Source organism: Toxotes jaculatrix, chromosome 22 (assembly GCF_017976425.1).
Source record: "Toxotes jaculatrix isolate fToxJac2 chromosome 22, fToxJac2.pri, whole genome shotgun sequence".
NCBI classification, from domain to species: Eukaryota; Metazoa; Chordata; class Actinopteri; family Toxotidae; genus Toxotes; species Toxotes jaculatrix.
In genome coordinates, this window is record NC_054415.1 from 3,738,504 (window position 1) to 3,762,730 (window position 24,227).

At 42.8% G+C, this 24,227-nt stretch overlaps 1 protein-coding gene across 5 annotated transcripts in view; it reads right to left on the reverse strand.

Moving 5' to 3' along the window:
• Nucleotides 1-449: 449 nt before the first annotated feature.
• The window catches only part of ppp1r12a (protein phosphatase 1, regulatory subunit 12A), a 43,349-nt gene continuing 19,571 nt past the window's right edge, over nucleotides 450-24,227 (reverse strand). The window contains exons 3-26 of one of the 5 annotated variants that reach the window (XM_041030022.1): nucleotides 22,995-23,113; nucleotides 19,089-19,248; nucleotides 18,218-18,362; nucleotides 18,054-18,128; nucleotides 17,751-17,842; nucleotides 17,362-17,519; nucleotides 16,940-17,061; nucleotides 14,531-14,755; nucleotides 14,214-14,305; nucleotides 13,793-13,906; nucleotides 12,754-12,906; nucleotides 11,898-12,062; nucleotides 11,205-11,369; nucleotides 9,740-9,830; nucleotides 9,341-9,520; nucleotides 9,032-9,200; nucleotides 8,196-8,317; nucleotides 7,953-8,018; nucleotides 6,231-6,247; nucleotides 6,012-6,129; nucleotides 5,824-5,928; nucleotides 5,684-5,731; nucleotides 4,530-4,580; nucleotides 450-1,966 (exon numbers count right to left, since the gene is read on the reverse strand). In XM_041030022.1, coding sequence (XP_040885956.1) covers nucleotides 1,880-1,966; nucleotides 4,530-4,580; nucleotides 5,684-5,731; nucleotides 5,824-5,928; nucleotides 6,012-6,129; nucleotides 6,231-6,247; nucleotides 7,953-8,018; nucleotides 8,196-8,317; nucleotides 9,032-9,200; nucleotides 9,341-9,520; nucleotides 9,740-9,830; nucleotides 11,205-11,369; nucleotides 11,898-12,062; nucleotides 12,754-12,906; nucleotides 13,793-13,906; nucleotides 14,214-14,305; nucleotides 14,531-14,755; nucleotides 16,940-17,061; nucleotides 17,362-17,519; nucleotides 17,751-17,842; nucleotides 18,054-18,128; nucleotides 18,218-18,362; nucleotides 19,089-19,248; nucleotides 22,995-23,113 — 2,839 coding nt within the window. In that variant the 3' untranslated portion in view covers nucleotides 450-1,879. Of the gene's footprint in view, nucleotides 1,967-3,324; nucleotides 3,583-4,529; nucleotides 4,581-5,683; nucleotides 5,732-5,823; nucleotides 5,929-6,011; nucleotides 6,130-6,230; nucleotides 6,248-7,952; nucleotides 8,019-8,195; nucleotides 8,318-9,031; nucleotides 9,201-9,340; nucleotides 9,521-9,739; nucleotides 9,831-11,204; nucleotides 11,370-11,897; nucleotides 12,063-12,753; nucleotides 12,907-13,792; nucleotides 13,907-14,213; nucleotides 14,306-14,530; nucleotides 14,756-16,939; nucleotides 17,062-17,361; nucleotides 17,520-17,750; nucleotides 17,843-18,053; nucleotides 18,129-18,217; nucleotides 18,363-19,088; nucleotides 19,249-22,994; nucleotides 23,114-24,227 lie in introns of those variants that run through there. The other 4 variants (XM_041030021.1, XM_041030025.1, XM_041030023.1 and 1 more) reach the window with 4 other exon arrangements.

The window sequence follows — 24,227 nt, forward strand, 5'->3', positions numbered from 1 at the left end:
GAAAATAATGAGACCTTGGAACTTTACAATGTACAAGTTTATTTTTAATGAACTCTTCAGTGGTTGGTAGTCACAGCACAGCTTGCATGTATTAAGCCACACACCTATTTTACAAGATGATGGGAAAAAAAAATAATAATAAAGAAAAACAAAAAACAAAAACAAAAAAAGTCTTAACCAGAGTAGATGGTCATTAGTCCATCTGCAGTGACTTTTTTTTTTTTTAAACTTCTTTTACTAAAATATCCTTAAAAGGCCACTGAAATGCATAAAATGTTTTTAGATGCATGGAATATTTGATGGTGGCGATTTGCTTTAACCTGACATCAAGACCCCTCACATGGCATTGACAGTGCATGTAGACATTGTAAAAAGGACTGGGTTAGCGATACCTAAGATATTCTTTTTTATTTTTATTTTTTTTAGTGACAACACCTTGGCTATAATACTACAGCTTTAAAAAATTGGAAACAAAATTAACAGCACTCTTCCAAGATACTGAATACAATGAAAGTGAAATGTAGTGAAGCGATTATTGTTTTTTTTGTTTTTTTTTAAATCTCACAATTATGTGAACACTTATTTTAAACTGGAAAGTAAAGCACTGAACACTGTCAGCCATCCCGTGTAAGAGAGAGGCTCTACTGTACTGTATCCAATGTCTTTAGACTATAAAAGAAAAATAATTAAAACACACCTTTTTGTCCTCTGGAATTTGTATACTTTTAATAGTAACAGACGGGAACCATAAACGCATGCCATGTGCTGGTCTCAAACAAATACATACAGGTATATACAGCATCACTCAGTACCTGCTAAAACAAAGTGAGAAATACAGAGTATAAACTGACTACACTACAAACTTAAAACAAAAAAAAAGAGGGGAGGAAGGTGAGCGATGGAAGCGGTGGAAGAGTGAAAAATCCTACTTGTGATGGACTCATCATTAAAGCATTTAAAAAAAAAAAAAAAAGAAATGCATATTGCACATACAGTGAAAGCTTAAATTCCACCAGGTCCGCCTCGTTTCGCTAAAGCGAGAATTCAAAAATTTTTCCCTCTTGGAGGAAGACACACAGAGGTACAAAAAAAAAAAATGGGGAGGAAGGTGGGCGAGTGTGTGTGTGCATCGGTGATCTGTGTGTGGGACGAGGGGGAAAAAAAAACGGAAAGGGAAGAAAGATGGGGGCCACGAGGAGCTGATATGGGGCAAAAGTGGCACTTTAAGGGCGGTTAAGGAGCGAGGGAAGGAGCGAGGGAGGGAGCGAGGGAGGGAGCGAGGGAGGGAGGGGGGGAGGAAACTGCACAGCACACAACACTTACACAGGAGGAGGAAACAAAAAAGAAAAATTACATCAAATAAGAGAGATTGTGGCACAAATAAAATCAGGTGTTGGATAATATCTGTTCTTCAGTGATAGCCGAGAGAGAGAAGAGATCGATGCAAGTGTTTTTCTTTTTTTCTCTTTATGTACAACTAAGGCTTATTGGTTAAATAGTTTTCAGGCTTCCCCGCCCACAATGCTTTTACATGCTGCTCACACAACCCTTTTCCTTTTGCTCTGTAAACTCAGTGGTTCTATCAGGACAGCAGCCACACAATCTAGTGGATTATAGTCGAGGAGGTGGCGCAAGGGTGGGTGGATGGATGGATGGATGGATGAATGGATGGGTGGGTGGATGGGTGGATGCTGCGGTGGTGGAGGAGCAAAAGGGAGATAAAGAGTTGGGAGGAGAAAAAGAAAAAAAAAAGGAGTCTTGTCTCTGATGTCTGTTGCAATTAATATCTAAATGTGCAATTCCATTAGTCACTGCCATGGGGGACTAGGGGGTGCAGAAGACGGGGCGGGGGTAGAAGGGAGGGGGGGGGGGTCCTGTTCTACTTGGAAAGCTTGCTAATGACTCGAATGAGTGCTCCGTTCTCGTCCTTTAGTCTCTGGTTGTCTGCTTTCAAGTCTGGGAGCATCTGAAAGGGAATAAAAGGAAACGGGGAGGGGAGGAAGAGACACAGAGAGAGACGGCTTAGACAAGTCTTGACGGATACACATGTCATTAAACCAGTCAGGCCGGTTTTACAAACTGTTAATTGCAGCTTGTGTAAGCAATTTTGTCACACAGCATCTCTCGTTTTGTTTTCTCCTTTTTTTTTTTTTTTTTTTAAAATAATCACTTACTCTAAGTCAAGAGAGAGAGAAAAGTAAAAGCGGACACACCACAGGCCAAAGATCCTGAGAAAGCCATGCAGAACCTCAACGGCTGCTCGCCGGCAACCAGGAAAATACAAAGCAGAGACAAAACTTTTTTTAAAAATTGATTTATACAAAAGTGTAAGTTGATTATTGTATGGTTTACCACAGAGAACGGCAGGTTTTGGGGTAATTTATGCTTCCGAATAATAACTTTTGTGCACAAACGAGTAATTACTGCTTTTTAACAACTTCATTTGTGCTTTAACTGAAGTGAAATCACTGTGAACAGGTGCTGAAGCTACAGGCTGTTGTGGCTAATCCACCAAGTTAAGGAGAAGCACCCAGGCTAGCAGCTTTCATTTGATAGATTTTGAGGAATCAATCCTGAATCCCATATTAAAACTGCAAAATGCAAAATATAAAGAGAACATTGATGAGGTCATGTTCTACAGATTTCAGAGGTTCTCTACTGACATACAACACTGAGAATCTCCGGCAGGAGATTTCAGTCCCCTTGAAAACAAACTTTCATTCACTGATTGCAGATGACAATCAACTGTTTCCCTTTATGCTTGATGTTGAACAGGCACAACGTTAAACCAGCGTCCGGCTGAACCTGTCGGAGCATGCGGCTGTCGTAAATCATTTTTTGATGTCATCTGTTCAAATTTAAATCAGAGGAGTACAAACAAGGGGGGGGGGGGAGGATCAGTCTCTGAAAACCTGGGCCCAAGAAGTTGATGCCAAAAAACAGGATGCCACTTCATGCAAGGAAGCCAGAACAAGCCAAACTGAGCTCCCCTCTGACGGAAGCATCACTACAGAGAGGACACTTTCCTTTACAGTACTTGAAGATGTGCTTGTGAATTATTAACATTTGGAGTAAATTTAGACACCTGTCAGCCAATCAATACTTACCTGAGCTTCTGCTCCGCCCATGTTAATCAGTTTTGTTTCTAACACTGAGAAGTGTGGAAAACACCTGACAGCCATAGTCATGTACTGTAAAAGGAGTGTCCTACTGTAAAGAAACAAAAAGACACCCTCCCCAATCTGAAAACCAAAAACTCTGGGGAGGCAGGGGAGGGGAGTTTACAAAACCAGTGATGGTTGGGCGGCTGGGCACCTGCCTGTCTATGGGTGCGGGGCAGAGCGCTAATGGAGCATGAGAAGAATGGGGTTGGGAAGAAGGGAGAAGGTGAGGAAGAAGAAGAAGAGGAGAAGGAAGAGATGGTGGCGGACAGACGGACGTGGCTTAGAGGTCGACGCTGGGCAGCTGGCTGCAGGCGGACTGCGAGAGCTTTGCCACCACGCGGGCCAGGGCCCGGTTCTCAGCCTGCAGCCGCTCCTTAACCTGCCGCAGGGCCTGAACCTGCTTTACCTGGGGGAGGTTCTGCAGGAGGGGAAAACAACAACCACAACACAGGAGAACAAAGAGAAAGAGAGGGAGGAGGCAGAAAGGATGGAAGGAGAAACGTGTTTCAAGAAACAAATTAGAGGAGAGAAAGGATTAATGAAAGACAGGACAATATAAATTAATAGAGAAGAGGGGCCGAGAGAAGGAAAAAGGGAAAACAGAAAAGGAAGACTGTTAGAAAATGGGGACAGATTTTGGAAACCGAAGGAATGATTTAGAGCTTTCCGGTTCAGCATGATGCTTGTAGACAGAATGGGAAAGCGACACTGATAAGATCAGCCAGATGCCTACGACCTAAAAATAAACACACTTGGTTATCACAGCGATGGGAGAACACTTGCTTTACTAGAATTTAATGGATTTTTTTTTTTCTCCCTCTCTCCTCCTTAAATCAGTTTTCCAGAAAAGGAACATTTAATTGGCTGTCTCAGTAGAAGAGCTTAACTGCTATGTCAACATAGATTATAACAGATGACCTGAGATGTGCCCTGAACAGAATAAGAGATGCTCCAGTGCACGTTAAGTAAGAATACAAGGAGGATGTTTGTTTTTTCTTTCTGGAAAACATGTTTGAAAGAGTGGAGGTTATATTACATTCAAGGACTAGATATTTACTTATTCACATTAGATACACGTTCTTCACTCTTTGAAGATGTGACTGCATCATGACATTTGCTTTGACTCACCTCTCCTGTTAAATCAAAAAAAGATGAGAGACCCTAATTTTATATTTAAGATGGACACTCACAGGCTGAATTTTAAGATCATAAAGTCCCAGCTGTTAGCACTATGTTGGAACTCACAAGTACCACCTACGCACTAGCTGTGATCTCGACTTCATTAATGGAAATCCTCTAAACCCCACTGTGCATCAACACAAAATATAATTCACTGTCTATGTGTGCGACTGTGTGTGGCGGTACCTTAAGTTCCTCCTCCATCTCAGAAATCTTCCTTTCTAGAGCTCTTCTTTCCTGTAGGGGTGGAGGACAGCGGGTCAACTCTGAACTCACACGCCATGGACACAATTAGCAGGAAGCACACTTTAAGTGCAGGCTCTACACACTGATTTAAATAAGAGGTGTGGAAGACGGTGAGGGCGTAGTGATAGCACACACTGGAACACACGCATGTCTCGTGAGGCGTCTGCAAGCAACAGCCAGTTCAGACTCACAGATTCAGTGACATATATGTAATTTACATGTAAGATGTACAAAGGCAAGGACGGGTCATACAAATGGGAACGTAGATGTTTAGAGGTTGTGTTGGAGGGTAGGTTAATGAAATGACTCATGGACACGGAGCTCAGAATGTCTTTTTTTTTTTAGAACAAAAAAGGACATTCTTGTATTATAAAAAAAGGCTGTGATGACAAATGACACATGGGTGATGGTCTCCAATGTGGTTTAGATCACAGCATGGACTTAAAAATAGTGGATGAAGTTCAGAAATCCAGAGGTTATGATGTCATGGCAACACAGCTGCAGCTGAAGACGCCAGCTTGAGTTACAAATGAGTGAAAAACAAAAAAGCATGAAAACACACATGCACAGGTTCTTTCCACACCAATTTAACGACCTGTAATTATTCTACTTCCTGCACAAATTAAGATTACTTTCACACACACACAAAAAAAACCAACAAAATGAGCATTCTTCAGAAGTGGTGACCACACGCTGCCTCTGAGGTTCAAAAACAGGTGAGAGAGAAGGTGGCGGTGTTCTGGGTGGCGAGGAGGGACGAAGTCCCTTTGACCCCGGCTACAAGGGCATGTGAGACACAACAGCCAGCAGCAGAGAGGAGACTGATACAGAAACTCAGGGTAAGATCATACCACCACCCAGATGATATTGGGGCCTGCTTGTTACCTTCAGACATAAACCCATTGGCAGTGTTACCGTGATGCTAAAGCAGGTCGAATTTATCAGAGTAACTTACACAAAGACTTCTCAGTTCTACAATTAGTTTGAGACAAACTTGAGAGAGACAAAAGTTATATATGTTTTCAGTAAAGTCCATGTGTTAATAAACAGACATTTGTAACAGAGCTGGATTATTAAACCAGATCAGTCATTACCCTTTTCTCCATCTCAAGCTGTGATCGGTCAGCATAGCGTTCCTGCCTCTGCAACGACAAAACAACAGAACACATAAGAAACCCGATTTTTCTTATGACGATTTTTACCAGTCAGCTGAAGCAGTGTGAGTTCATCATACCTGTGTGGCCTTCTCTAGTTGTAGCTTCAAGTCTGCCAGCTCCAGGTCTGTGTCACGTAACTGGGCCTTCAACTTCTCGTTCTCAGCTAAGATCTGCTCGTAGAGCTAAAGAGGGAGAGACAGTCAACAAGTGCAACCCAAGCAATCAAAGTAAGCGCTGAAGAAAGGAATTCGAAGTAAATATATACCTTTTTATAATCAGTGGTGTCGTCTCGATCCAGTCGGCTCGAGTATGGCCTTCGACTCTCACCATAGCTACGGCTAAAAAGAGTGTCGTTGCGATCTAAGGATGAAGTGCTCTCATTCCTGAAACAGTAAAGACAGTCACTTATTTATAAGCAAAGGTTTTAACAACACGGAGACATAGAACAGATGAGAGATAAGAAAGAACATAATGTGAAACATACCTGGACAATCTGTCACTCTGTAAGGAAACAAAAAGCCAAAGTGAATGTTAATGTCCATAGATAGTAAAGCTCTAAATAAAGCTGCTTCATCTGGTATAACATGCATCTTATCAGTCTGTGTACACTGAAGGACCTTTTATATATTTGCAAAGTCAAACAGTGAATCACATTAATATAGTTTACTTTAAGCTAAAGCATCCTCTGTGTGTCTCAGCACCTGACCTTCACTCCCACACGGTCAGCCTCCTACAAACCAATCATACACATGCACACGCTAAACAGCTGCCCTGCCTCGAGGCCTACTGCTTCTCCAGGCCTCTGTGCTTGTGCAGTGCCACAGCAGCAGCCCTGAGAATGGGGCCAGACATTAGATGGTGGGGTGGGGGTGGGGGGGGGGGGGGGTGGGGGGGGGGGTCAGGCTGGTGGGTCGCACTTCCAGCTATTTTGAAATTGCAGTTGGCTTCCTGAGGCGGACAGAGGGCGGAGACACAACAATGCTACAATCTGACCCAAGAACTCCTGAGAGCCTTCCAGGAAACCAACATGAAGTTCATCTGATCGGATCGACAGCCAACTCGGTAATATTCAATGCACGACTGCATTAAAGGGGCAGATTATAGCTGTGATTTGGCCATGAAAAAAAAAAAGAATCTGTTTTAATCAATGTCGAAAACCTCCCTTGTCCCATCATATCAGGAAGCATCCCAACATTATGTATGTTACTTTTGCAACTTAATTCTTGACAGTTTAATTTAGCAAGATTAAATAATTTGCCATCTAACAGCAACTTACATCACTCAAAACAGTTTTAAAATTTCGGTGCTTCTAATTGAGAGTGCAAAGCTAGAAAGGAAGAGATTCAGAGGCCTTTCCTGTGAGCTTCTGAACCTTCAAGCAAGATAATTGCTTGTTTCCTATTTAGCGATCTGTTGCGGCTCCACCCTTTACACTGTCCTACTGTAAGAGCTGGCTAGCAGCTGTGTGTATCCTTCACATCTCCGACTACTATCTGCTTGACACTCCCATCCAAACAGGAAGTTCATCCAGCCAGCAATATTTTCACAACACTGCCCTTTCTGCTGAGCTGTCCCACCCATGGACTGTACGACTGCACTTAATCGGTTCTGACAACTTAATAGTTTTTATTTTATTTCAATAACTAGAAAATGCACACATCAACATAGTTATTCCATTTTCTACATGTTAATATAATCACTGGCTAAAATTCTGATTTCACATACACACATCTCATCTACAAACTGCAAACCAGAAAAACTCTCCGGTAACTCATTCATGTGTGTGCTTTGACCCCAGTGGCCCAGACTTCCTTGCCTTTGTGTGTCTGCATGTTTTGAAAACCTCATGATCTACGGCAGAGGCTACTTTAGGTTTGCAAGGTCACCCCGGTAACCAGACAATCACCGGAAGATGGAAACAATAAAAATTCAAAGGCCGCAGACGGTGAGAAGAAAGATAAGTGGGAGGGGAAGAAACCACAGCAGTGCAGAGCAGAGAAGTGAATATCAAAGCCTAGTGGACCTGTCTGGCCTTGACTACATGAAAGAAGACATGAGAGAAGACATGAGGAAGGACCAGAATAGAAAATAAACGCAGAAGAGCAAAAGTCAAACAGAAATCACAGCATACAAGAAAAGGACCAGTGTGATTTGACAGTCAGGCTGGAGGCTTTCTGTTCTGTCTGTGAGTAAGCGTTAAGTTTACCTGTGACTCTCCCTTGGTGCTGCCCTCCTCTGAGTCAGACTGCTGGTCAGGGTCATTTTCATCACCCTGGGATTAAAAAAAAACAAAAAACAAACAAACAAAAAAAAGTTGAGGTTGTGCAAGTGTTATGAACTGTGAAGAGTGTGATGAATACTTCAATCCCTAATCGTTCCTACCAAAAAAAAACACCCACAAAAAAACAAAAAACAGAAAAACTTCTATCACTGTGTGTGAGTCTCTTACATCTTGGGTCCAGAAGGAGACCCCAGTGGAGCGTCTCTTCTCGCGGGGCCGCCTGCGATCCCGTATGGAGCGGGGCTGAGACTTGTCCTCTCCCTCCTTCTCCTCCTCCTTTTTGTCCGCTTCTGTGCATCAACAGGATTGACAACAGGTAAATTACAGTGCTAATCCATCCTAATTCCATAATATAACCAAAATAATGCAAAAGTCAGAGCACAAAATAGTGACAAAAGTGGTGGAAATGACACAGAGAAGTGACCTCTGTTCTTCCTGTACATCTCGAAATTCTATGCTTTTGACCTCTGTCTTGTATTTAATCTAATAACAATTTGACCCTTATTATTTTGACATCACCAGTGCAAAGGCCCATAAACTAATCCTAATAAGAATTCAAACTGTGAGATGGAAAGGTCCAGGTCAACCAAGGCAACGGTCTGACTGCACAAAGCACAATCAGGACAACAACTTGACTTGGCTGGAGTTCAGAGAAAGAAAAAAAAAAAAAAAGGCTTTGGTCGCGGGAGAACAAAGTGGTCAGTGTTTCCTGCAGTTGAACAGACTAAAGCTGCTGCCTGTTTTTTTTTTTCCCAGGGATGTTTAATGGATTTAATCATTAAGAGAAGAGCTACTTAATTTAAAAGGCAACACAATCCCTTTCTGTCTCAATGCTCTTAATCGGCATGTGGCAGTTTGCCCATGTGAATGTGGACAGGTGGAATTAAGCACCATGCGTTTTGCCTATATGCCTTTATATTAGTTATTTCAGTTTCAGGGTAGAAACAGTTAAGCTAGCCAAAGGTGGCTTTTCAGCAGTCTTTTGAATTTCATCACTTACTGACCTTTTTCTGTATCTCTGGAGGAACGGCTATAGGAGGAGGTGATCCCCGTCAGACTGTTAGGCCTGTTGAGGGAGCTGGAGGACAATGTGGTGCTAGAGTAGGATGGGGTGGAGGCAGTGCTGACTGTGGAAATGGCAGAGGTGGAGGAGGAAGATGAAGGCCGGTAGCGCTGGAAGGGAGAGAGTATGGAGAGGGAGACAAAAACAGCAGGTAAGAGCGACCGCAGAGTCAAATATTCGAGGTGTGAATTATTGTGAACTTATACAGTGACATGTCTTGGGAAAGTTACGACAAAGAGGAGAAATGTACCTCTTCGAAGCTGCGGTACTTCGATCGGTAATCATCCTCCTTGGTCTCCGTCTCCTTCTTCTCCTCCTGCTTCTCCTTGTCCTGCTTCTCTTTCTCCTCTCTTTCCTCCTCGCGGGTCTTTGTAGTGCGACTCCTGCCGATTGTTTTCTCAGCCTCTTGCAGGTCAGTCAGAGTCACACCCTGAAAGAAGAGAGTTAAATTAAACCTCTAGGTTTTGAATTTTATTTTATAACCACAATCTCATTATTTACATTCGTTTCAGCTCTGCAGTAAAAGGTCAACATTAAGAAACAGTGCTTTACTTGTTGGCTCTTTGCAAAAAAATGATGGTTTTGGTGGAACTGGGTGAAAAATTAAGTCTCAATAAAAAAAAAATTAAAACATGACAGGGTAGCTAACCTGAGTGGACCTCCTCGACTGTCGAGCCTGTCTGGAGCGAGCTTTCCTCTGGGATTCTGACTCCTCGTCTCGCACTGGCGTCAGGTATGACCTAACACACACAAAGACATAAAAAGCACACACAAGGTTAAGCATTTGGGAGTAAGCGCACAAATAATAAGTATGCTGAGATAGGGAAAGTGTCAAGATACTGGTTTCAGTTAATTCCCTTTTATAAATATGTCTGGTATAATTGTTATCATTGTGTAGGGTAGTACAGCACCTTAAAGTTATGCGAGGTGGCTTGTGATCAGAAGGAAGACCAATTTACGGACTAGTCAGGAAAGCGAGATAGTAACACTCTCCCCTCACATAATAAATACTGCACAGCGAGTATATTAATCGTACAGCACCACCAGTAAAACTGGTCAGTAGCCAAAACTGACAGACTATGATTGTATTCAGCAGCTCCCACTTGCCAACAACAAGACTGCAGATGTACTATACAGATCCAGGAGTACAGTACATTTGTGGAACGGTGTGAATGTGAAGCAGCTATCTAAGTCAAAACATGTTGGTCAAAGAGGATTTCCTGCAACGAAGACGTATGTGAAGCAGGATATTGCTGGAAAATGTTCGAGGTTAGATAAAGTTTTCTAAACAATTATTATACCTACTTTAAGTTACTGTGACAAAACAGGATTCAGATCTCCCACAATTTGGGGAAACAAAACTGTTCCAGCACTTTCTCTTAGGCTGAAGCATGCCTCTGTCGGCCGAGCAGAATTAGGAACTTTCTCAGTGCAGAGCGGCGCCTCGGCCTTGAGGAAAATGTGCAGCTTCTGCCCACCTTCCTTATAAGGAGAAGTCGCTGGAGCAGTCCAGGCTCTGAAACAGCCCTGCTCCACTCCCACCATGACAGGTGGCTTATTTCAGCGGTGCAACAGGAAGACACGCACTCGACCCTACTCAAACGCACGCGTGCAAACACAAGCTTTGTGTGACACACTCTCACACACTCCCTCTCAACACAGACAGACACAGACAAACTCTCTCTTCCTTCTCCACACTGTGTGTACAAAGCTGGAGATAACACACACACACACACCCTGTTCTCAAACAGAGGAAATGCATCCGGATTACTGTTTGACTGAGGGCGGCTTTCTAGGTTAATGCCCATATTTCTCGAAACTGCTTCCAATAAATAACTTGTACCAACATCCAAGCTATCAGAGCTTGATAATTTTATAAATATAGCTAAACAAACATAGTAAATAGTAAATAAAGAAATGGGACACTATAAGTCTCTACTAATTCCAAAATAACAACAGCAATGAACACTGAACTCAACAAAATCTGAACGACAAATTAATTCTATGCAATCAAACAAAATATCCATATCATATCTAAAGCTAATAAACATAAATGTAATCCTTTGTCTCCTCTTAATACTACAGTGTGTATTCATTATAAACGTGTGTGTCACCTGCGTCTTTCAGAGCCGGTGACAGTGCCAGTGGTGGTGGTAGTGGTAGATATGGCGGTGGTAGTGGTAGATGTGGTGGTCGTAGTAGAGCCAGTGTTTATAGTAGGGATGACCGCAGCAGATTCCTTCTCCTTCTCCCTCTCTGCACTCTCCTCTGACCAGTACCTGTTTACACAACAGCATTTTATATTTAAAAAAACATGCTTAGCTTGATAGATTCCAATTAATAAAACTGGAATTTGTGGTGGTAAGGCACTTCCAAGTGAAACCACATATCTGCTTGTAGCAATATATATAATATACTATAAAACACCTTTTAATTACCTTTAAATTGAGTAAGTTCTTCACAGAAATATGATTTGACAATTTGACTTTGCTAGCAAGCTACAAAATTTCACAAGTTTCTTAATGATTGGCATGCTGTCAAAGAATCATGGGAGATCTGTTAAGATGACAAGGTGCTAAATTTTTACTATATCCTGGGGTATTTTCATCCTTAGCTGAGAATAAAGATCAAATACCCCAGGACCATGTTCCAACTTTTCAGAAGACTGAAATAATACTATGAGACAAGCGACTGAGTTACAATATATTATATATAGATGTCTACGAGTTTTGAATTAAAACTGTATGTAATTTTTTGGACTGGTTGATGGCACCAGTTGCAAAGTCTTCATAGTGCCATTCGTGTACCTGCTGGTGAGACTGGTGGAGCCAGTGCGTGTGGAAGAGGAGCCCAGGCTGGAGAGCAGGCCACGATGGCCAGTGGGCGAGGTAACAGATGAGGAGGTGGTGGTGGTCGTGGAGGAGGATGTGGTCGAGGAGCTCAAGTCTTCATGTCTTCTGCCAAAAGAGCCGCTGTGGGATAAAAGGGCCACCAGTGAGGCTGTGTGAATGGCTGATCACAATCCTTTCGTTAGATGCTTGTTAACTGAGATCATTAGTATCAAGGCCTTAAGCTAAAATATTGGTACATCGATATTATGACTTTTGTCCTCCACATTTTTTTGCTTAATGAAATTCATTATTTTTCTATGAAGCCCAATTGTACTATAATTAATTGTGGACACAGCAAGATGAAATATGTCAAAACTTCATTTGCCTTCATATATTCTTCATGACAAGCGTGTCCTCTTTGCTCTGATGCAAACACTGGGCAGGAGACAGTTACCTTTTTCCTCCACAATAGCGCCACCTATGTTACATTCTTGGCTGCAGGAACCTGAAGCATCTTTCTCTTACAGTTAGTCTAAATGCTGCATTATAGATTTCATCTGCGGCTGGAAGAGGTGGCTCTGTACGTATTATAAACAAAAAGATCCGATGCCACATAGGACTGAAAGATTTCAGACAAACTGGTAACACTGATCCGAACCAGACTTCATCCAGAGGCTGGTTCTGAACCTATAAGGCAATAAGCATCTCTTCAATACTCATTTGTTCATTAAAGTAACACAAAAACAAAATGGTAGGCACTTCAGCAGAGCAGAGACATACAGAGAGGACAGGAGGGTGTAGAGACGGTGGCGTCCCAGTGAGGCTGGTGTACCTGCGGTAAATGCTGTAAGACTGGTAGTGGGAGGTGGGTGGCTGCCAGGGTTTAGTATTACAGGTGTTAGGGTCCAAGCTGGAGGTGGACGAAGACTTGGCTGGCACGTCCCGCGTGCTGCCGCTCCGCCCTAGCGCTAGCGTATGGGACGTGCTGGCGTGTTGGCAGGCGGGTGGGCGAGAGAGGCATGTTAGCGGTGCAGGCGCACACACACAGATACAGTATAAGAAACATACATATTTATGACTAGCTTTGACACACTATTGGTGCATTCATGTCATATGGGACTAGCTGCTGAAAAGACTGAGAAGTGCTGATGAGTTAAACAGTGTTTGAAGATGCCATAAATGATTTTTTTTTTTTTTTTTGGTGGATTATTTATATTACAATCTTGCTCAGTCAGCACATAGTGACAAATTCAAATTTCAAGTTTTGATTCTTTATTTCAACGTTTTTACACTATATTCAACGATGTTTTGTCCGGTAACATCAGAATTCAGGAACCTGAAGAAAACAAGTTCCCAAGAAACTTTTACAACCTGAAAACTTATTAATTAGTGACTCACATCCAGGATTCTTCCCTTATGACATGAATGCAGCATAAGTCCATGTCTAGGTTTTGTGCCATGACCAACCCTGGAAACTGTGATGGGTATACAGGCTTGTTAAAATGCCTAAGTAATGCAGTTACACTGAGCGGCACAGCAACCTGACAGGACAGGTACAGTCATGCAACAGACTCAGTGGCAGTGATAGAAAAAGGCGCTGGGCTGATTTGCATGGCTTTCCCAATAGCTGCTGCTGTGCATGGATGCATGTACATACAAATCTCTGGTGACATAATCCAAGCAAAGCATACAGTAGCTGACTGATAAACAACTACCAGTGTTGTCTACACTGTGGTTTTAGTTCCAAAGCTATGCAAGTCAACCTCATAATGGCTCGACATATCAGATCAGATGGAGCAGAGATCTGATGACGAGATAAAGGGTGGAAGTCTGGCATGAAGATTGGCATTGATTTCGCAGCGGAGGCTAACCTGCGCTGGTAGCTGGGGGTTCGGTTGGTAGATGCGCTTCCTTCGCTGTTCTTCAGGTCGTCGTCCCAGCGTCGCCGGGTGTAGGAGCCGCTACGTATCAGAGCAGTAGAGTCCCTGGGGATCCACAAGCTACAATAGTACCCTAGGCTTCCACAAACAGATACTGACATATATACTGGATATGTGTTTGTGACTATTCTAGTCTTCTAGTCTTTCCCCATTAAGCCCATATCTACCATTTATGAAATCTCGTCAAATCCACTGCTGCAGAACATGACAGCATAACCAAAAGCAGTTGCTTAGGGCTACACACACCATGCAGAGCACTGAGGCCTTTTTCCTGCAACACACAGCAGTGGGCAGCAGGTGCTGCTCATGCCAATGCATGTCTGCACAGAGCCACTTGGCTCCGGGGCTTCACCTGTTTTCCTTCTCGTCAATGTCTGAAGTACTGGCCAGTCTCCTGGGGATGGTGGGGGCCACATAGGCAAGCCGGGTTCCTTTGTCCTTTTCCTGTAGGCAGTGGAACAAACAGCACCCGTGTTAGCGACTGTTTATGGAGGAGATGTCAAACATCACCACAGGAATTTTCAACGTTATATAATACTGAACACGATCTGAGTTGGCATTTCAGTCTAACACGAGCTCTTAGAGATGCACAGCATTCCATGGCAAAATTTAGGAATCACATCAGCCATCTACCACAACAGGGAAAAAAAGTTGTACGCTGCTGCTGACCTTCTCTTTGTCTTTGTTATCCAGGGAAGAGGAGAGTCGAGGGCTCGAGGCTGAGCGCATCACCCCAGTTGTATCCTTCTCCCTCTGAGCCTCCTTGGTGGCCGTGATCTCGGCCAGTGCCCCGTAGCTGCCCGTCTTCCTCAAACCTAGACGCCACGACGCTGGAGACTCGTCCTTCCTCTCCTCCTCCACTTTAGTTGAGACCTTTCCAGCAGGCTGAGTGACCTGAAAGTGGGGACGGTGCAGTGGTTTAGCACACTCAAACAACCATTTAAAGGTATGAAGATGTTAAAATGGGATTTTTAGTCATCTTGGTGAGTAACACAAAAATCGATCAGGTCAAAACACTAGCAAAAAATGGCTTGGATTAATCTTTAGGGGCTGCAGTTTTTTTTTTAGGTTTTAAATGATGAGCCCAGGAGAGACATTTTTAAGGAAGGACATGCCTGTTAAGAGGTACAATCACATTCAGAGTAAAAATGTACACACTTATACCTGACTGAACACTCTGCTGGGCTATGTAAAATATTCCTAAGTACGTGCTATCCTCAAAAGATGATAACTGTCATCTTAAACAATGGATGGTGAAGGTGTTTTCAACCTGTTGGGATTTTAGGATCCAATTTACAGTTTTCACACAAGGTCCGGCCACAAACACATTTTAAATAACCATCAGAAGACGACAAGCAACTAAACAAAACACAGAAGCCACACAGACACGAGGTGAAGGCACGATTAGGGCGGTGCATTTGTCGACTACAAGTGAGAACAACACCATGTAGGGTTGATGAGTGAAAGTCAGCGATAGGGAGGTTCAGTTGGCATAACCTGGATCAGGCCGAGGTGGTTAGGGAGGTGTTAAGTACTTTGTCAGTGCACAGGTGCATGTAGGATGAGAGAACAACTCTGGTGCACACCAATGCCTCACCATGGGTTTTTTGGGCACTAGAGAAATGCCAGTTTTGCGCAAGCCTTGACGCCACAATGCAGGACAGCCTGGCTCCGCCACAGGCATGAGGGGAGTAATATATTCAAACTAAAGCCAACCAAGACAAGAGCCCGGGATGAGAAAGACGCAGAGAGAGGGAGGGAGGGCAGGGAGGAGGACAGAGAGGTTGAGACAGAAAAAAAAAGCCAGAATAAGACAGAAGCAGCAGCAAAAGAAACACACTTTATAGCAAGGACAGATTTTTTTAAGGCCTAGTCACACCACACAATGCTTACTGCCAAACCGGGGGGTGGGGGCTACCATTACTGTTCTCAGTTGGAATAAGTGTCAGATCCAACAAAACATCTGGTAGTGTCAAAACTGGACATTGTTAATGTTGTGCTCACTCTTGTTAGACAGAAGACATTGTGATGTGTGAGAACTAGGCTTCAAAGAAGGATCTGAACAAGGAGATCATTGCAAGAAAAGAAGCAGAAAAAAAGAAAAAACATTCAGAAAGCTTTGGATAGGTCACAACTGACTGACAGAACACTTTAAGAGGTTTCTACCTATTTAAGCTGCACTCAGAAGTGTAAAATGATAATGCAGTCTGCTGGTGTATGATATATCTTATTTAATGTAATGTCAAATAAAACCACACAAATTACCTGAAAATACCTTTCGAGTATTTTCGAGTCAAGTTTCAGCCTGAGGACTGAAGGAAGTAGCCTTGTGGAAATTTCCCAGGGTCCCTTTGGTTAAATGCTTCGCCTGACTTTGCCAGCAGAGGGAAGCAGACTCAAAAGGGGAAAAACACTACCAGCCCTGACAACCAACCCAATCTACTACTCTCCACACTGTAGTCTACTGGTCTCCTAACACTCTTATAGTAAACTGTAACATCATCCAGAACTGGCCACTAATCATCCCACCTGAGTGGCTTGTTGCCATGTTTGTTAAACGCCAGCGACAACCAGTCCTAACTCTCTCTCTCTCTGTGACATTTGTTAGCTTTGTGTTCACTCTATGCTGCAACATGAGGAGCAAATCACAACCAGAAACAACTATTTGTTTGATGGCCTGGAATATGAACTGCAAACTCATTTGTATAAACACCCAGTATCTTCAGCCGGCTGTGAAATTAGGTTCGTGTTCAAAGGGGAGAAAACCTAAATAGATGGTGAATTTAATTGATTTATGTACAAAATGAGGCGCCAACATGTCTCAGTAGAACAAAGTTGCATCGACCTCATGTAACAGATGAGCTGCAGTTACTATTTAGAGTATTTTCAGGGTAGAGTAGTGACACGATTACATCATGTCTGTACTGCAGCATTTAATTTCCTCCAAGGCCTTTTAAAAATAACCAGCTGCTTGCTAATTTGAGTGAAGTCCATTTTGATTTTTTTTTTTTTTTTGTCATGCCAGTACTGTGGCAGTTCTCTGCACAGGGTAGGATGACAAACACCACCAGATCATACCTTCTTTACCGGTGAAGTGGGGGTTGTGACCTGGTTGGTGGGGCTAGTTGGAGATGACACGGTGATACTGCTTGGGGTGGGCGCTGTGCTGTTGCTCACTGAAGCTGAAGGCTTGCTCTTTTCTGGAGGAGTCAAAAATAAGTGTGAGTTGCATGAGTCAACAGTTCAGTGAGGAATATACATGTATTATATGTACACGTATTATAGAGAATAAAGATTTTATGCGGTGACTGTGGTGATGTTTGATCATTACAAAGGCAGACAGTCTGCCTCTTTCTGAACATCTTGCGGTGACAAGGCACAGAGCTGACCAAATTCAATTCTACAAGAGCAATTTAACTGACAACCAGTAAATGCTTTGGTATTGGACATGATTTGTTGATACCACACAAGAAGTCTAAAATAAGACACACACACAGTACCTGCTTCAGTCTCCGACTCTGAATCTTCTTCCTCCTCTTCTTCACTCGAGCAGCTTGATTCGTCCTTCTTCCCTTCCTCTTCTTCATCCACCTTCTCCGGTTCTAAGGTCTCGATGCGTGGGGCACTCTTTTCTGGCTCCAGAAGCAGCGTTTCTTTGCTGCAACACACATATTTAACACCATTAGTAAAGAGCACTGGCATCAGTATAGTGCAGTATTCTGAACTGCAAGAGAGAATATAAGTCAAGTCAAAGATACACGGTAAAATGCTCAAATCAGAAAAGAAGTTTCAGTAGTTATGCCTGCGCTGCAGGTGGATTCATAATTGCTTAATAATTGGAAAACTAGTTTATAAGTTTCCACTGATTGTTTTTCATCAAGATACTCACCTCTTGAGTGGCTTCAGTGACTGGTTGTTATCCCCGGTGGTTGTCGTTTCAATCAAAGGAGATTTCTTAACATCTTTCTTCTCACTCATCAGCTGGAATAAAGAAAACAAAAATCAGCAGTTCTAACTGTGGAGAAGACAGCAAAGCACACAATCTCAAACACAATGAGTCTTCACTCAATCACAGGCTTTCACAATATTTTTTTTACAGAGGTCATTCAAATTTATACACCACAGAAACTGCCGATGAAGTTGTTTGGGGCAGATATGAGTCCTTATACAATTCACAGCCACACTGACTCACCAGATTTTGTTTCTTTTGTAGTTCTTCTAAGTATCCCAGAACGTCCTCGTCTGCTACATCAAAAGCTGTCTGGCCCTGAAGGACAGAAATAAAATAAGAGTTATTTAAAATATGGATTGCACAGCACTTAATGACTCATGACAGGTGAGATTCAACTTACTCACCATTTTATTAACGAGGTCCATGTCACATAGATTCTCCACCAGTATCCTACATGCCTCCTCTTTGCCCCAGTGTGCGGCTGCATGTAGAGGACTCCAGCCATCATAGTCCTTAATATTTACATCATACCCTGCTTGGATTAAAAGCCTGCACAATGAAGGGGGGGGGGGGGGGTTGAGAGAGAGGGGAAACAAAAATAGTTTTCGTTAGAATTAGCAAATCTGGTTTTCTCGGATTTGATTCTCTAAACTAATCTTTCAAGGTGCTGCCAGGGTCCAGGCTTTTAGAAGTGCGTCAGCATTGTAACCTCAGGTCAGATTTATAAAATACAGAGTCTACCCCCTAAAAACACAGAGACATAATCTGAAAATCTTGGTCATCCCCTAGCACAGCTGGATGACACTGGCAAATTTTAAAACCTTAATGTTTCAGCCAATAAATCTGCCATGACGGCGAAAACATTTAGATCTCTGTCCTGTGTATGGTAGTCACTAAACATCTTAGATATCTTAGAGCTATCTATGGCAGTAGAGTGTGCTGGCTGGCTTCCCAGACCAGATGGACAGGCGGCTGCAGTTCCTATCCTCAAGCAGTGTAGCTGTATTAACAACCCACAGAGACAATGTCGGAACAACGCATTGACAAGATGCAGAGACCAAGATATGTTTGACATTAGCAAAGAAAATCCTCGTGTTAGTCCTCACCACTGTCTTGACTATAAACAGTATTTATATAATGTAACTTACAGGCCAGGCTTTATGTAACAACAAGCTATAAACGTGTTGGTTAATGCATTTTTGCCCCAACAGGGACAAGGGTGAGAAAAAGGTTTCCACTCTGTCTGCTATCTGTGAAATCGTGTCCAATGCTTACTTTAAAACCTCAAGGTATCCCTTCGCAGCAGCTACGTGGAGCGCCGTTCCTCCAGACTTGGCATGCCGGACGTCTTGAATCTGGCCGCTGTTGAGCCACTGCCGGGCGTCCCTCAGCATGATCCGCTCCTCCTCTTTCCGGGCTGCCTCGATATCCACCCCTGACGAGAGACAGAGGAGAGACTGTTAAGAGTGGCATCCAAGGATTACCTATTACTTAGGAACAACCTGCCAACTGTAACACTGAACCCAGAGAGTGGATTAACAACAACAAGGTGCAATTATATCCAGATATTTATTATGAGTTCGTGTCTTAGGTCTGCAGTAAGGTATGTGAGTGTTTGGAATACATTACATTAGTCTTTGACTATAAATTATAGTAGACAGAAGAGAAAATATTCCATGAGCCACGAGATAAATCTTTGCATATTTAAACACTGCTATGATAATGCAGCAGAAATGACAGCTATGACGAGTCTCTGTTACACAAGATGCAACCCACTCACCCCTGTACTTTCATTAAGCCAGGCCTTGATGCTATCTATGGGCTCTACAGAGGAGAAACAGATGCAACACTATTCTGGTGACTTCTCTAAACACTAGAGGGTGTCATAAAGCTCTTGTTCTGCTTTGGAAAACAGTTTTGTGCCAATTTTCTGTCAATTTGACAATGAAATAGTGGCTGCAAACATACAGGCCTCAGCCGGTTAAGTGGGTCAATAAGCTATACGCTGCATGCAGGGAAGCAATGAAAACAGGCCTGTGCTGTATTGTTGACACCTGGCTGGAACACGAGACGGTCTGAAATGCACTGCTGCACGATTCTTTCACTCGTCAGCTGAGTGTTAACTGTGTTGAACTACATAAACAGAGATCCAAGAAGTGCTCTGGGGTAGGAGCCAAAACTTCAGCTGATCTTATAGTTTTTTGTTCTACTCCCAAGGATACACCATCACTCACTTTCTGACACCTTAGAAAGTTTGCCTTGAGCTTTTACACCAATGAAAGGGGACATCTGTGTCTGCAGGTTTGGCTTGAGAAAAAGGGCAGGCAGAGGAAAAGTCTAACTTTAGCCACAGGTTAAGCAAAAGGAGATCTGTTAATCAAGAGGAGTACGCACGTTTCCTAAACAAAGCCACCAAGATACCTGCTCGTTTGCTCCCCGCTCCTCCAAATTTCTGAAAGTTGGTCAGGCCTTAAATATCATCGTGATTGATCTATTTTCCAACACACGCAACACAGGCTTCAATTGAGCTGGGCAACAGTAAAACTCTGGCTTGTTTGAGACTGGACATGGTGTTCATTAAGAGGATTAGTAAGCTCAAGTCGAAGAAAGTGAAACCAAATGGGAAGAAGATGACTCAGTGTCTGAGTCTATGTTTGACTGGATTTCAAGTTTCATTTCAAACAGAGTGACTTTGTGACAGGAACTGGACCGATGTCTCACCATGGTTGGCTGATCAGTGGAGCAGTAACTTAGTAATGTCAACAAAAATGTTGTCACATTTCCTTAAGCTTACACAACTCAGACTAAATAATGACATACTCTGTGATATTACAATCAAGCTACAATTGAGAAGAATCACATTTTAATATGTGATCCGGCCTTGTTTGGCATCACACAGTGCTGCAGTGTTTTCCATCAGTTCCTACAAGTTTCATTTATTTGATTTATTCTAACCTGCTTAATTTTTAGACATTAAAAATACCAGGTATGTATAGTTTAATTCAAATCAAGACACACACAGAAATGCCATAATTCAAGCTTGAGCTATCATTATATAAATCCACCCTAACTTGACAAATAAGAGAAAGTGCAGTAAACATTTCTTAGGGTAGAAAACCAACCTAAACTTCATTAGGGCAGTTCAGTTCAATGTAGGGAATGGGAGCTGGCCAGGTAGGGTAATGTCCCGTGATCTCTTGGGAAGTAGCCTACACTGTGTCTATAAAAAGCAGGGAGCCTAATGGCCTTTAAGTAGGACTACAGAACAAGAGCCGAGTGAAAGAGCTGGCAGCAGTTCAAAGTCGAGTTTTTACAAGAGAACAGCACATCTTCTACCTAAGCATTAAGATAAAGAGAAAATCCAATAGACCAAAAAAGGGCTTGACTCCTGCTTCAGCTTACTGACAATATACCTACAGGATGTCTGGCAAAACGAAAATCTGCATAAATCAACCCTGTAACAAGCACCAGAATCCTCAGAGCTAAATATAGTTCCTGGCTTTTTAGAAAAGTCAAAAGAAAGAATTAAGTGTTTAATTCTGAGATGAAGATAAAGCTGCTGCCAGTCTAATCCAAATGACCCCCGGCCCTGACCCCTCAAAAGCACCCAAGCAAACAGGAACAGTGCCCGAGTTGGAAATGTGTGGTTGTCCACCTACAGTCCATTACAAGGACAGAGAGCGGCTTTCATGCAGCAGCTGATGGAGAGGGAAAGAAGGGTAGCAGGGCTGTCCAGTCACTTGACCCAATCAGGGTCAAGGAGAGGATCTAGAGGTGGTCCCAGCCAAGGGAAAACCATGGCCACATGGTAATAAGTTTAACCCCATGACTGGTATCTCTTTGAGAGGAGAAAATCACATTACAAACATACAGAAGCGTTACACAACAGCTAGTTGCATAATGCTGCCTGCTACCTCTAGCATAGAGAACTGAGCTGTGGATTGTCTGCAGCTGCCCTCAGGCCAGGATCTTTGCAAATTCGCTCCTCTGTGGAGTTTTATCTCAAAAGCAGTTTTCTGCAAGTCTGCATTTCTGAATAAATAATAAGTCCCAAACTTGAATATATAATGTCCACAAAATGAAAAACTGGTCTGGCTTTGTGAAATCCATAAGCAAATAAAATGAAGATAGTTTGGTTTTGCATCCCTCAGTGATGGATCTTAGCTGAGGCAGCGGTTGGATGCTCTGATCCAGGCAACGCATCTATCAGCAATCGGCAAATCAAAGCTGACAGGTGCCGCCGGCAGAGATGCTTGAGGTTTGGGTGGGTGCAAGTCTCACCACTGTTACATAATACATCCAAGGAGCATAAGATGTAAACAGCGCTCACTGGGTGTAATTATCACTGGATGCCATGTGCTTTCAAACACTAGGACCTTGAGTTAACTGAGAGTATCAAGAGACTCGACAGCTTACAGACAGCCTTTTTTCTCAGGGCTGCTTAGGATACTAAGCGGTTTTCAATACAGCAAAATATATTTAAAATAAGTGTGAACTAATGCAGCTGAAAGCATTTCATATTACCTGGCAATTCTACATCTTCTGACCTGGTGGACAAGGTCATCTCATATATTCTAATGCTGTTAGATGCAAGTCCAGCAAGGCTTATGTGATTGGCTACGTGTGAAAGACTTGCATTTCACACCTTACAGTAAACTATCAATCACCAAAGCTATAAATGCAGCATCTCTCACGGCATGAAAATGACATGAATGTGTGAGCGTTAGGCTTTCTTAAGGAATGCCAAAATGTGCCACAGACAAGGGCAAGCCGTCCAACTTTTATTAGTGAATATGAGCTGAGGAGCACCCCTCTGGCCCGGGGCCAGTAAACACGTCTGTGCGTGGCCTCTCACCATAGGGGAGGGCCTTTCATCATCTAAAGAATGCCCCCAGCCAAAAATAGAAAGACCCGACTTTTCAGTTTCGAATCATCACATGAGTGCTCACAACACAGCTGGATCACTGTTCTATATTATGTAAGTTTTCTTCAGGCAAGCGAGTGGAAAAACAGCAGGTGAACGACACTCAATGAGAATTCAGATCCTATTTGACAACATATTCATACATGCATGAAATACACGCAGGGCCCCCAGCAGCTATGCTGCCTTTAACATGCTTATGATATCAGGTTCTGTTTCTAGATTTGCTTGATGGGTTCAAGACGTCTGTGATACTGTACCTTGTCGGTTGATCTCATTCTGTAGCAGCTCCTCCATTGCCTCCTCTTCAGCAATGTCCAGAGGTGTCTCACCCTCACTATTCACAACTCCTACATTGGCACCCTGGCTAATGAGATACCTGCAACAAAAAGCACACATCAGAAAATGTATACATTTTTTAATGGCTAAGCCTGCAGTATATACGAGTGAATAAGTAGGTCATTTGGTAAAACACTGACAGTTGTCGGTATACTGCCTATATTTGTGGTGACTTTCATATAAAAAAATTTGAGGGTAGGTTTTCTTGCAATTTCAAGAGCTTTTATTTTAGGATTCTGTTTACAAAAAAACCACAGCTTTGAAAATGTGTCATCTACATGACCCTTAACGGGCACGTCATCTGAAAACATGGAAAATCGTGAGTTAAACAATAAAAATATAACACTGAATGTGATTTAACCCTTTATATGTTTGTCTCCCCGCAGCACTGATTCACCTTTTTAACCATTCAACATCTTTACCTCAGCTGCTTCCAATTAAAGCTGTGGTGAGACTCAGGCCATTTTCATTAGGCCAACACACCACTTGAAACGCGCTCAGTGCTTATGACTTCCCCCCAAATGGCAGCAGACTGACTGCAGTTACATTTCAAAGTTTTATATCTTCTTGATTGGACTTTCTATTCTGCCTATTTTGGGTCAGCTTTACTAGGTTTGATGGCTTTGTGGTCTGGAGTCCCACTGTGGCCTTCATAACCAACCCTGTCATTAGCTGGCTGTGGTGACACCAGGGGCTAACAGATACCGTCCTGCTTTGCTGTTCCCGTTACTGTGAACGAGGATGCTGGGATTAAAATGGGACCGCTGAGAGCTCGCCACCCACATCAGGTTGCTGAGTTTCTCTCTATGACATGATGTCTCCATTACTCACCCATATCAGGCCAGCCACTTGACCTTTTCATTCACTATGTGACAACAAAAAACTTTTTGTTTTCTGTAATACTAGCCCAGTGCCGGTGCTGTGTTCATGAGGCCCACTGGACACAGACTGGCAGGCTCTGAGAAGTGAAAAACACTTCTGAAAATTGTGCAGACACTTAAATGAAGCACCTATTATTTCACTTGTTCATATATATATACACATAGCTCAATACTGCCTATCAAATTATAACTTAAATACCAGCAGAAATATACCTGGCAACCAGTTTGAGCATAAGCATGTTTATCTTCCTACAGCCAGTTGTGCTTGTTACT